General features: G+C 35.3%; 1 protein-coding gene across 2 annotated transcripts in view; it reads left to right on the top strand.

Annotated features, from left to right (window-relative positions):
- COL24A1 (collagen type XXIV alpha 1 chain) overlaps positions 1 to 14,215 on the top strand; it is a 331,682-nt gene that overhangs the window by 277,172 nt on the left and 40,295 nt on the right. For both annotated transcript variants that reach the window (XM_069478155.1, XM_069478156.1), the window contains exons 48-52: positions 4,455 to 4,562; positions 6,040 to 6,147; positions 6,240 to 6,293; positions 6,869 to 6,931; positions 10,392 to 10,445. In XM_069478155.1, the coding sequence (XP_069334256.1) occupies positions 4,455 to 4,562; positions 6,040 to 6,147; positions 6,240 to 6,293; positions 6,869 to 6,931; positions 10,392 to 10,445 (387 nt within the window). The remainder of the gene's footprint in view (positions 1 to 4,454; positions 4,563 to 6,039; positions 6,148 to 6,239; positions 6,294 to 6,868; positions 6,932 to 10,391; positions 10,446 to 14,215) is intronic.

Raw genomic sequence — 14,215 nt, 5'->3', positions numbered from 1 at the left:
GCCAAATCATCTATCCCTGTGGTCCCCAACTGCTGGGCCATGGCCTGGTACCCGTCCGTGGCCTGAAACAGGCTGTACATCACTGCCTGAGCTCTGTACCCTGCTCCATGACACCCCACCCCCAGACCCCTGGTTCATGGAAAAATTGTCTTCCATGAAACCGGTTTGTGGTGCCAACGAGGTTGGGGACCACTAGATTCCTTCTCATTAATTTCTTTTCTGATTATCACTAAAGATAACTTCCCCTCCTCAGAACCTCTCTAGTATTTACTTTATATCTCTCTTCTGATCTGGAAGGGTTTTTGTGGGTTTTTTTTTTTACATGTTTGCCTTCATTATAATTATTTATATATTATATTATATTATATTATATTCCATATTTTAAATTTAACTTTAAGCTTCTTAAAAACAAAAAACATGTATTATTTATATCTATATTCCTTAGAGGGCTTCCTTAGAACATAGATGATATTTAATGAATATTTGTTGAATGCATAGAAGAAATATTACATAACATAATTTAGTATCCCAGGAATCAACTGTGAGAGTAACAATCATCTCCTAGAAGAGAAGTCAAATTTTTCTGTAAATATGAATAAATATTTTAGGCTTTGCAAGGCAAGAAGCAAAATCAAGGGTTACTTAAGAACTTATGTAACAAGAAAGAAAACATATTTTCCCAAAATTTGTATTTATGAAATTAAAAATATAATTGAGTACAAATTTTTGTATACAAGTCTACTAATGAGAAAAAATAGCATCTTTGGAGGGGACATTTACCTTATTACAGTTCCCTACCATCAAAATTTTCTGTTCATCAGTTAATGCTGACCTGTAATGAGATTTTGCATTTTTTACATATTTCATCTTTGAAAATTCTTTTCACACAGATAGGTACTACCAAATACTGCAGTTCCTTAATATATGATTTTAATTGAGCATATTCATTGCTTGGAAGGAATTTGTAGAATTCTGTTAGGTTCTTCTCTTTATATTTGCCTTTTAGCATGTCATTACATTGTAGATTAATCATTTCCAATTGAAGGTTAGGTGAAAACTCAAGTGCACAATCAAATGGATTTTGAAATATAGAAATTTTTGGCCTCTAGGTCTAAAATGTGCTGCTGAAACTGTTTGAACTCAGAAAATTTACCCGCTATATTTGTGTGAGAATGGAGATCTCACTTCTTGTTTTAATTTTTGACAGCACAGGAAGTGTATAAAACTACTTAACTTTACTTATGATTCAAACCTTAATTGTCATTAAAATGACTTTCCCACAGTATATGTTTCACATATAAGCACTGTTTTGCCTTGTAATTTTAGTTTTAAATCTTAATAAACATTATAAAGTCTGCAGCAAAACTTAATTCCCAAAGCCATTCTTTTTGTTCAATTGTATTGAGGACAGCTCTCATTCAGAAAAATTTTAATCTCGGTCTAAAAAAGAGCTCAATAAAACTTGACCCCTGCTAAGCTATCAAACTGCTGTATAATAGGACAAGCCAGGATATTCTGTTTCTATTTCTGTAAAAAGAAATCACAGAACTAATGAATTCTGTGAAGCATTAAATCTACAGTAACCAATGGAGTTCAGTATTGACACAACAGGTTCAAATATTTTCCTCAGAGTACCCGATGGTGAATAATATAACAAATATCAATAGCTCTAAACACCTTACATTTACACAAGCTTTCTTCATTTGTCCAATAACTCTTTTTTTCTAATCTATAGCTATAAGTTTTATTGCATCTTAGCAGATTCCACTTCTGGTTGTACTGATTTAGTGTTTTCTTTAGTCTCTTCAAACTCCGCATTGACCCTTGAATGAACAACTGAGCAGTATTGTTTTTGTTTTTGTTTTTAATTTTTATTTTTATTTTTATTTTTTGTTTGTTTTTCAGCTCATTATGGGGGTACAAAAGATCAGGCTATATACATTGCCCATGCCTCCCCATCCCCCCGAGTCTGAGCTTCAGTTGTGTCCATTCCCTAGACAGTGCACATCATACTCATCATGTAAGTGTGCACCCCTCCCCTCCTCCCACCCCATCCCCCCCAGTCAGAGCTTCAAGCGTGTCCATTCCCCAGGCAGTGCGCATCGCACTCAGCAAGTAGGTATACACCCATCCCTTCCACCCAGCCCCGACCTCTGTCCGATACCCAATTGGTGTTATTCCCAAATGTGCACTCAGGGAAACCAGTTTGCTGGTGAGTACATGTGGTGCTTATTTTTCCATTCTTGGGATACTTCACTTAATAGAATGGGTTCCAGCTCTCTCCAGGAGAACCAAAGAGATGCCATATCGCCATTATTTCTAATAGCTGAGTAATATTCCATGATATACATATACCACATTTTGCTAATCCATTCATGAATTGATGGGCATTTGGGTTGTTTCCACATCTTTGTGATTGTGAATTGTGCTGCTATAAACATTCGGGTGCAGGTGTCTTTTTTATAGAATGACTTTTGTTCTTCTGGGTAGTTGCCCAATAATGGGATTGCTGGATCGAATGGTAGGTCTACTTGAATCTGTTTAAGGTATCTCCACATTGCTTTCCACAGGGCCTGCACTAGTTTACAGTCCCACCAGCAGTGTATGAGTGTACCTATCTCTCCACACCCACACCAACATGTATGTTTTGGGACTTTTTGATAAAGGCCATTCTCACTGGAGTTAAGTGATATCTCATTGTGGTTTTGATTTGCATTTCCCTGATGATTAGAGATGTTGAACACTTTTTCATATGTTTATTAGCCATTTTTATATCTTCTTTTGAAAAATTTCTATTCATGTCCTTTGCCCACTTTTTGATAGGGTTGTTCGATTTTTTCTTACTGATTTTCCTGAGTTCTAAATAGATTCTTATTATCAGTCCTTTATCTGATCTGTAGTATGCGAAAATTTTTTCCCATTCTGTAGGTTGTCTGTTTACTCTCGTGACTGTTTCTTTGGCTGTGCAGAAGCTTTTTAATTTGATCAGGTCCCATTTATTTATTTTTGTTGTTGCTGTAATTGCCTTAGGGGTATTGTTAACTTCGGTGACTCATCAAGAACCAAGGAAAACCGCTCAAAAACGTTTGTCTTCTTTTTTAATTGACTATTGATGCTGCTCCAGTATCCTCCACATTTCAAGCAACTGTTCTTGCCTAAATGCTAGCAATCTTAAACAAATGTATTTTTGCTACATGATTTAATTAAGTTATCATCAGTAAGGGACTGTCCTTTTTGGGCTAACAAATGAAATAAATACTCAGATACTTACTTTAGTTGCAGCCTCATTTTTATGTTTTTTGTGAAGAAATTCTGCTGTGATAAAATACTCCATTTTAAATTTCTAATTTTTCTTATTGTTGCATTCCTGTGAGGCGTGAATATTGTGTTGAGTGCCTGGTCTGATAATGTTGATGTATATACTGTGTATTTTTTAAGCACAGCTATGCTGTTGTTACAAAATAAATACAAGATTTTGCTATCTAATTTGATAACAAAAATAATCCATATTCCATGTGCCTTAGAAATACAACATTCAAAGTCCACTTTCCTCTTCTTGTTTTGATATGATAGATATGCTCTGGTAATAAAACAAATAAAATAAATGAAATATCACATTAATACAATGTATGTTCCACTTGAAACACTGTCAGATTATAACTGCATCACTGCAATTCGTAGCGCACCAAGCATCAGTGCAAAGCAATGAGAGTGCCACATAAGGTCTCTGCCATAACTATTCAATTCTGCTATTGTAGTGCCAAAGCAGTCGTAGACAATATATAAATGAACAAGCATGGCTGTTTCAATAAAACTTTGTTACATAAACTGAAATTTTAATTTCATACAATTTTGATATTTTTCAACATTTAAACATGTAAAAACTATTCTTAGTTCATGAGTTCTATAAAAACAGGTAATGGATTGGATTTGGGTTGCAAATTATAGTTTGCCAACCCTGATTTAGGATTTAGTTTTAAGTATATACTGTTTGCTTTCTTAACTTTATTTCCAATCAAACTCTTTTTAGTAAATTTTCTGGAATCATGTATGGTTGAGGAATAGAATTTTCTTCTTAAGGAGACATTAATCAGTTATTAGAGTTGTCATGTACACGAGAGTATAAACCAAAGTTAGAATACAACAAACACTTCACACCCAGGCTGCATAAATTAGAAGGTACTGGTGAACTTTGTACTGCCTCAGCTTTTTCATTTTAAAAGCCCCAAATCATTGTATTCACTATAATTAGAGATTTCAGGTGAGTGATAGGTGTTCCCAGAATATTTTTCAAACATTTCACTTATTTGGGAAAGAAGCCCAGGATAATTCCCAAAGCTGGACAGAGTGTCCACAGCAGCCTTTCAGAACACAACCCTTTCTACATTTATTGAGCCTTTAAATTGATTTTCTAGGAACTTCCCCAGTATTCATTTCTTATCTGTGTTATTTAGGGAATCAGAGGCAGCCCAGGAAGACCAGGACTGGCTGGGTCTCCAGGTCCTCGAGGAGTAAAGGGTTCATCAGGCCTGCCAGGAAGCCCAGGAGTTCTAGGCCCTAAGGTACTTGAATATTTTGTTCTGATGGATGTACAGCATTGGCCATCCTTACTGGCCCTAAGTTCATTGTCCAGATCACAGGATGGTAAGATTAATAGCTTTTAATAAAATTTGACTAATAATAAAAATGCATTAGGGAAAACAGAAAGTGTGTGGCCTTGACATATCCATCGTCCATGACAGCCGCAGTGCATGTGTTTTGGCATAACACCTCAGCAACCCGGACTACTGATGCTTTAAAAAATTCTGTCTTTAACTCATTTTGGTTCTTCTTCCTTCTCTATCGTCCACTTTCTCCTCCAAATCAGAGAAATCTTATTTACTTCCAGATACATACTTTCTTAAATATACTTCCTGTTCCTCTAACTCTGAACTAACCAACCAGTTAGTAAATCTGGTAACAGTAGATTACTTCTTCGAGTCAATGCAATAGTAATTAAGGCTTGCTTTAGCATTCTTTGCATGAAGTTTTGTCACATCAGTAGACTTTCCAGACAAAACCTCTCTTCGAAATATCGCAATGCAGGATTGACCCAGGCAACTTAGAGAGTAATGAAGTGTCTAAAGCTCTTTTATAAAACCCTAGGACTGAGACATTGGCACCCTTATCATTATTACCTCTTAACTTGATTTTCATAGTTTCACTTCTAAAGAATATTCAGGTTTCTGACTCATATGGGTAAACTGAAAATGATGACCCAGTTGCTTATTGTTTACAATTTTAGCCTTTTGTTAATGTTTATTCCATGACTATCCCTTTATACTAAAACCCAAGACACCTGAGCAAGTGCTAAACCTAGGAAAAGAAATAAGAAAGATACCTACCTCCTATGTGTGAATCTGTAATTAAAAAGAACCATGTTTGTTAAGTCCCAAAGTTATAGCTTTGTCTCATGATATTGAAGGATAATTTGCTAATCTTAAGGAATCTTTGGACAAAATCTACGATTATCATTTTTCATTAGCCTATCTCTAAAATCCACCCGATTCTTAAGTTTATTTTTTGAAATGGTATGAAAGGTATTTGAACTCTCATTTCATAAACATTTAAAAAATATAACAATGATGATTAAATGAATACTTAAAGTGAACTTTTGGGAGATAAATGCAGTTTATATCAAAGGAACTAAGAAAACAACAAGTTCCATCACATATAGACACACCCCACACACACACCACACCCTTACTGTCCTCTCTGAAGCCCTATTATCCCCCTCCCAGTTTTATAGGTTTCTGCCTTCCCTCCTTCCACACTTATCACCACAATCTCTGGAATTTTCTTTTCCCACTGCTACCCTTCTTGTTCATTTAATTAAATATTACTTGTGTGGAAAATATTAGTGAAGAGGATCATGCAGAATTTGATTTCCCCAGTGCCTCGTACTATGCCTAAGGATGGGCCTGTATTTGGGTTTCATTTAAAAACCAGTATGTTTCTAGTTTCTAAAGCAAAGATCACCTTTCTTGGCTCTGTCCATAGGGTGAACAAGGGCTACCTGGTCAACCTGGAATTCAAGGTAAAAGAGGTCACCGAGGAGCACAAGGTGATCAAGGACCATGTGGAGAGCCTGGCCTGAAAGGGCAACCTGTATGTGCCAACTCAGAAATTCACCAAGCACTTAGTCTACAGACCAGGCCTCCATTGTACAGTAATGATTCTCTTGTCTGTTCACATTGCAGGGAGAACATGGTATTCAAGGTTTGACAGGTTTCCAAGGATTCCCAGGCCCCAAAGTATGTTTACATATTTTCTACTAATCTTCTAGCTATGTAGAAAAAATAAGAGATGTTGAAATATCAATATTTATTCTCTGACTTAAGCTTTTATTTTTTTAATCTTCAAAATTTTGGTTGGCACAGTTATATATTTGTGTTTTGAATATATTAGTTTTACAACTTATGTAACTGTACATTTTTCTAACAGTTTTACCTGTACGATTTGCTTTTGTTCCCTCTCATTCCTTTTTCCAAGGCATTTTAATATGAAAAATTTCAAGCATATGGCAAAGTTGAGAGAATTTTGCAATGAACACCTATATCCATTACCTAGATTTCACCATTAACATTTTACCTTACTTGCAATATCATGTGCCTATCTTTCCATCTCGCTCTCCCTCCAGTTTTTGTGTATTTCTAAGTAAATTACAGCCCTTAGTATACCTCCTCCTAAATACTTCAGCATGTACATCAACCGTCACATTTCATTTTTTTGTGCCAATTCTTGATAGATTGATATGAGATTATTTTATTTGTAAAATTTTCATATGGAACTAAAAATCTTATCTTTTTGTTTTTTATTATACGGCTAGGGTCCTGAGGGGGATGCTGGCATTGTCGGAATATCAGGTCCTAAAGGTCCTATTGGACAGAGAGTAAGTGTGAAGCCATTCTGCCTGTCCAGAAATTGTGGTTCTTTGGTTTCTGTAGGACTTAAGAACTCTAAAATTAATATACTCTAATAAATAATTTAATAAAATGACTTTTAAGATAGAAACTCATAAGAGCACATGCCAAGTTCAGCCTTTTGCATTTCATATATTAGTTTGAGCAAAATACCCCATCGACCACCCATATTTCCCAGTTCTTATTTTAAAAAAAAGAATCATCAGAATTACTGTGAAGACTGGATAATATATTTATTAACTCACACCAGGAACAAAAACATAAAGCTGTTTCATGTTATAAGCATTAATACAACCAGAGACCAGAGACCACCCCCATGCACCACCTGGAGGAGGCTCTAGTACGACCAGAGCTCTTCAGACCACACTTTGAAAAATATTTCCCAATGGCTGTGTTTTCCCAGCTCAGAGGCAGGTATCCCCAGAGAGTGATGAGGAATTGCTTTTAAAGAGTTGCAAAACTCAAGGTCTAAAGAACTCCAATTAGCAATTTAGTGCCTGTAATTGCATACTGTAGAGAACGTAAATAGGACAAATAAGCCACCAGCAGTTACTGATTATTTGTTTGTTTGTTGCTTTTTTTGTTTTGTTTTAGTTTTTATTAATCACATCCTCTTAAGTTATGAAATGGTCTATAAAACGGAAAAAAAAAGATTAAACTTTAAACAACAGTTTGGCGATAGTAATGGCATCTCTATGAGTACCAGCAGCTGCTAGAGCAAGTGTGGAGAGAACAAAGGAAGAAGGATGGGCCTGTATCTGAACAAAGTTCAAATGTAGGAGAAAGGAATCTTAAAGAACTATGAAATGAAAGTCAAATTTTTGAAACCCCTTCCCTAACTCTTTTTTTTTTTAATTTCAGAATTTTACAGGGGCACACACATTTTGGCTACATAGTTTGCTTTTGTACAGTTTGAGTCAAAGTTCTGAGTGTGCAATAAATTCTTTTCAGTAATACAAAGACCAGTATTTTCATGGGAATTGTTTGTTTAAAGACCCTTCTAAACATTTCTACAGGTATAAATGTATTAGTTATTTTCATCATTTCTGAAGAACCAAGGAAAATTGGTACTTTTATGTAAAGTCCAATTCTTTATTATCCACTGGCAGGTTATATGCGCATAGGCTTCTCTATAATAAATACTGCTTTTAAGTTCTTAATTTATATTACATTCCCTCATTAGTTAAATTTATTCATTCAAGTTTTATTACATTCTCAGTTAATTAAATCCTTTCTTGATATTATCAAAGAAAAATTGGCTGCCTACCTAGCACCTGTTGGAAGCAGAGCCTCACGAAGTGCTGGTCTCTGGAGGCCAGGATCTGAGCCTATACTGCTTTGCAGGTCCAGAAATTTTCTCAGCCCACCAATAGTAAAGTTCTGGTAGCTAGCTCAAAAATACTAATTTATAAGCACATATATTTGTTTAATAAGCCATTATAGAAGATAAATGAAAAGTCCTGATAGGCTAGTATTTAGCAAAAGACAGAGTACCAGGTACTGGTGTTCAGTTTGTGTCCCTTATCTCATTTAATCCTCATAAAAATTCTATGAGAGTGAGAGATGCTATTATCCCCATGTTGCCGGTAGAGAAACAAAGTGTCTGAAAGATAATTTGCTGAAGGACATTATGGGACTAGTTTGTAGAGGAGCCAGAATTTGAATCTACCATCTCATTGCCCAAATCATGTTATAAGGTTGCTTGCTAATTGCAGAATTAGAATATAGAATGGATATGAAGTGGCCTAGTGCCTAGTACTGGCCCAAAAATTAGTAAATATTTGATGGTTAAATAAAATTAATTGAACTAGGAAACCTGGATTATTCTCCATTTCAAAGGTATATTTATGTAGATAACTGGTACCCACCATTAAAATTATAACACCCCATCTTTTGAACATATTTAGGTAAATAAAAACAATTGTTTGCTCTTTTGGTCCACTTTTTTTAGAGTCCATGTATACTTCTCCATTCTTTTAACAAATCATTATTTCAGGGAGTCTCATCACAGTTAAGTTTCTTAACATTTTTTTTAAGTGATAAGCCAGTCTAGAGGATACGTTCGATTAGATTAAGAAATAGTCCCCTGATTTAATTGTGAGTCTTTGAACTTTGGGTACTATATTTACAAATTATCACTTAAAGTTGATTTTTGTGCTTAAAAGTGATTCTGTCAGATTTACTTTTAGAATATCAGGTAATTTCTCTTATACTATGTCAACTTAATATTAAAGCCAGCAATTAGGCGGGCATGGTGGCACATGCTTGTAGTCGCAGCTACTAAGTCCCAGGCTGAGGCAGGAGGATTGCTTGAATCCAGGAGTTTGAGGTTACAGTAAGCTATGATCATGCCACTGCATTTCAGCCTGGGTAATAAAGTGAGACCTTGTCTCAAAAGAAAATCAAAAAATAAAATAAATAAAATAAAACCATCAGTCAATGGACCACATGATTGTAATAAAACTGGAATGAACAGATTTAACTAGTGAGAGATCTTAGCATAAATAACTTAAAAGAAATATTTATTATAGAGAAGTCTGTCCATATATAATATATCTACAGATAATTAAGAATTGGACTTTACATAAAAGCACAATTATTTCAATCAATAGTGTGTTCTGAACCTTGAAGAAAAAGCCTGATAGATATGTGCATTTATATATTCCAGGTTAAGTGTGAGCCAGAAAGACAAATTTGCAGCCAGTGGGAGTCGGGGTGGAGTTTGTTGGAAAAAAACTATTTTGTATTAATCAAGAAATGATAGACTCCATAGTTTGGGAAAAATTGACCAGAGATCCAGCTTATCGAAGGTTACTTCCCAATCAAAGAACAACTTAGAGTTTTAAAAGCACTTTTCATATTCTCACAATGACCCTATGTTCTTATTCCTTCCTTACAGATGAAGAAACTGAAGTTTAGTTTGTCACATACGATGCCCTCTGGTTCCTTCCTACACACTTTCTCTAGTCCATGCTTCTTGTTACTCAAACATCTGCACCTTCAACATCTGCACAGAAATTTATTCAAAAACATGTTTATCATTTCATTTTTATATAGTTCTATTTGCCATGTAATGACACACATATAAAATGCATCATTGAAGTTATCACCACATAAAACTTGTAATGTTGGGCAGGCATGGGGGAGGAATCACCATGTAATGGTGATTTATCAATTTGTTAGAAATTATACAGATGTTACTCCCCTGATAGGAAACTATAATAATATGCAGAACTGTGTCACACATTGCTTAATCAACATTGCTATGATTTATGCAAATACCATAGAATTTTATAATAAAAAGTACAATTATGTAAACATGGCTATTTTACCATTGCACAAGAAATTTTATAAATTTTTGTACAAGAAATTTATAAATTTTTATGGAATTATGTTGATAATGAAACTATTTTTCTTTTACCTCAACAGGGAAACACTGGTCCCCTTGGCAGAGAAGGTGTAATAGGCCCAACAGGTAGAAATGTAAGTTTGTTCAGAATACAGATCTTTTTTCTTTTTCATACTTTTTTTTCTTTAATCCTATTTCTAGAATAACCCCAAAGAATCAGCCTGGGTATTCTATTTATTTTTTGTAATTTTTCATTTTTAATTATAGTGGGTATATAATAGTTGTATAATTTTATAAGGTACATGTGATATTTTGATAGAGGCATACAATGTGAATTAATCAAATCAGGGTAACTGGAGTATTACCTCAGACATTTATCATTTCTTTGTGTTAGGAACATTCCAGTTCCACTCTTTTAGTTATTTTAAAGTATACCCTTATTATTAATTGTAGTCATGATGTTAAGCTATCAAATATTGTTCACTCTAACTAACTATATTTTTGCACCCATTAACCATCCCCACTTTATCCCTCCCCTCCCCACTACCCTTTCCAGCCTCTGTTAACCATCGTTCTACTCCTTATCTCTATGAGATCAATTTTTTTTAATTTAGTTCTCACATATGAGTGAGAACATACAAGATTTGTCTTTCTGTGCTTGACTTATTTCATATAACATGATGTTCTCTAATTTCATCCATGTTGTTGCAAATGGCAGGATTTCATTCCTTTTGTGGCTATGTAATATTCCATTGTGTATATTGACCACAATTTCCTTATCCAGTCATCTGATGATGGACACTTAGGTTGATTCGAAATCTTGGCTGCTGTGAATAGTGCTGCAATAAACATGGAAGTGTAGATGTCTTTTTGATGGACTGAACTCCCCTCCTTTGGATATATGCTCAGCAATGGGATTGCTGGGTCATATGGCAGTTCTATTTTTAGTTTTTTGAGGAAACTGCATACTGGTCTCCATAGTGGTTGCACTAATTTACATTTCCACCAACAGTGTATGAGGATTCCCCTTTCCTCACATCCTTGCCAGCATTTATTATTGCCTGTCTTTTTGATTAAAGCCATTTTAACTGGGGTGAGATGATATCTCATTGTATTATAGTTTAGATTTGCATTTCTCTGATGACTAATAATGTTTAACATTTTTTCATATACCTGTTGGCCATCTGTATGTCTTCTTTTGAGAAATGTCTATTCAGATCATTTGCCCATGTTTAACTGGATCATTTGATTTTTTCCTATTGAGTTACTGGAGCTCCTTATATTATATATTCTAGTCATTAATGCCTTGTCAAGTGGGTATTATAGAAGGAAAGGGTAAAAATAGACATACATTTTCTTCTGGAAATTGATTCCTGAGAACTTAGGGATCATATGTGCCATGAAGAAGGTCTAAATAGGTAGGCACTTCAAACTGAAGTTGAGAAAAGAAATAGACTGAGTCGGGGAGGGAGGAGGATCATAAGCATAGAGATGATCACTGGAGCAATAAAAATGAATCCGTTTTTCTGAAGGAGAGAACAAAGATAGCAAGGGAACGGCAGACATCCAAGATTTGAGTCTTTGGGAGTAACCACTGTCAAGGAGAGAAAGAAATCGCCAGTGAGACAGCAGGAAAACCAGGATAGTACAAGGTTACAAAGATGTGAGTTTCAAGAAAGGAATGGTCAGCCATTATGTTTGAGACAGTAAGTGGCAGTAGAAGATAGAGTACACGTTACAATAAAGAAGGAAGTAAATGAAAATATTTAATAACTTCTCAAATTCTTACAGCAAAGTTTTAGAGTAGACATTATTATTTTCATTTAATAGATTAGAAAACAGATGAGGTTTATAGAGGTTCACCGAGTCATTCAAGGTGATAGACCTGGTGTTCCTTACATCAAGACCAGTGTTCTGGGCCGGGCGCGGTGGCTCACGCCTGTAATCCTAGCACTCTGGGAGGCCGAGGCGGGTGGATTGCTCAAGGTCAGGAGTTCGAGACCAGCCTGAGCGAGACCCCGTCTCTACTAAAAATAGAAAGACATTATATGGACACCTAAAAATCTATATAGAAAAAATTAGCCGGGCATAGTGGCGCATGCCTGTAGTCCCAGCTACTCGGGAGGCTGAGGCAGTAGGATCGCTTGAGCCCAGGAGTTTGAGGTTGCTGTGAGCTGAGCTGACGCCACGGCACTCACTCTAGCCTGGGCAACAAAGTGAGACTCTGTCTCAACAACAAAAAAAAAAAGACCAGTGTTCTTTCCATTCCATTCAAGCTATGTCTAGAGAGGAGACTGAGAAAGTATATGCCAGTGCTTTAAGAAATTTGGCTGTGAAATAAAACAGAGAAATAAGACAATGATTGGGGAGGTGGTCATGGGAAAGTTTTGCACTACTGATCAATAGTGTAAACAAATAAGAGAAGGAGCACAGCAGAAAGTGTCAAATTGAGGCTTGGAGAGGAAAGATTCATTTCCTGTAGGGAATCAATATTTTGAATCCTTTGACAGTGTTATGGATATACATACACAGTTTAAAAATATAAAAATAGAATGCTTCAAATATTAAGTACAACTGTTATCTTTGATAAATTTAGAGAAGAATTCACTGCCATAGTTACTGGATTTTTAATCAAAGAAAATAAAATGTATAACAACCTTTCCCTAGACTTTCAACATTTGCCTCTCAGAGCTATGTAAGATTGTGAGTGGAAGAATTCTCATGTTTCAGTGGGTACTTCTTCAGCAACTAAAGAACACATACTGTTCTGATTACAGAATGATTGTTCTCTGTCAAGACTGTGATGTATTAATTGGTCAAAGAAAATGTGATAAATAAATTTCTTACTGTGTTTTGTTTATAGATAGACCATAAAGGACCTTATAATATTCAACATGCACATCAAATTTTTTCCATATTCTATTTTTTCTATTCTAAGAAGAAAAGTTCATTATGAAAGTATAAACATTTGAGAATGGCAAAAACACTGTGCAAAAAATAGTGGTGGGGGTGAGGGGCTTGCTTTTCTGAATAAGAAAACAATAAAGTCACTGTAAATGAAACTATATGGTAGTATAAAGAAATAAAGAGATCAGTGTAATAGACTAGAACTCAGAATCAGATCTAAGAAATTTAATTATAATAAAAATGATATATCAGTTGCGATGATTTTGGCTGCAAGCAGTAGGGAACCCTGAATCAAACTAGCCTTAACATTAAGGAAATTTATCACATTATAGAAGTCCACAGGTAGGAAAGGCTTCAGATTTGGTTGATTTTGTGACTCAATCCTGGTATCCAAGACCAAGTTCTTTCCATGTCTCTATTGTTATCTTGAACTTCATAATTAGGCTTACAGCAAGGTGACTACAGTTTCTCAAGAGAAACATCCAGACATAATTTTGCAAAAGGAAAAAAGTGATCTATAATCTTGTCATGGCAAAAATGCAGATTTCTTCAGAAGTCTCTTACTGCATTTTTTTTCATGTCTAATTGACCAGTATTTAGTCACATGCCCACTGCTACACCAATGACAGGGAAGGGAAATGGCATTACTTTGAGTAGCACTACTGCTGTAAGAAATTGGAACCCCATTTTACCAAAAATTTGTTTTAAATCCTAAATGAAACTGATGATTGGATAAAGAAAATGTGGTGGGTGTGTGTGTGTGTGTGTGTGTGCGCACCACCATGGAATATCACTCAGCCATAAAAAAATAATGAAATCATATCTTTTGCTGCAACATGGATGGAACTTGAAGCCATTATTTTAAGTGAAATAACTCAGAAGCAGAAAGTCAAATGCTGCATGTTCTCACTTCTAAGTAGAGCCAAATAATGACCACCCAGAGGCTAGAGAGTGGACTAATAGACATTGGAGACTCAGAAGGGCAGGAGGTTGGGAG

This window comes from Eulemur rufifrons, chromosome 8 (assembly GCF_041146395.1).
Source record: "Eulemur rufifrons isolate Redbay chromosome 8, OSU_ERuf_1, whole genome shotgun sequence".
NCBI lineage: Eukaryota > Metazoa > Chordata > Mammalia > Primates > Lemuridae > Eulemur > Eulemur rufifrons.
This window is presented reverse-complemented; position numbering and strand designations above follow the sequence as displayed.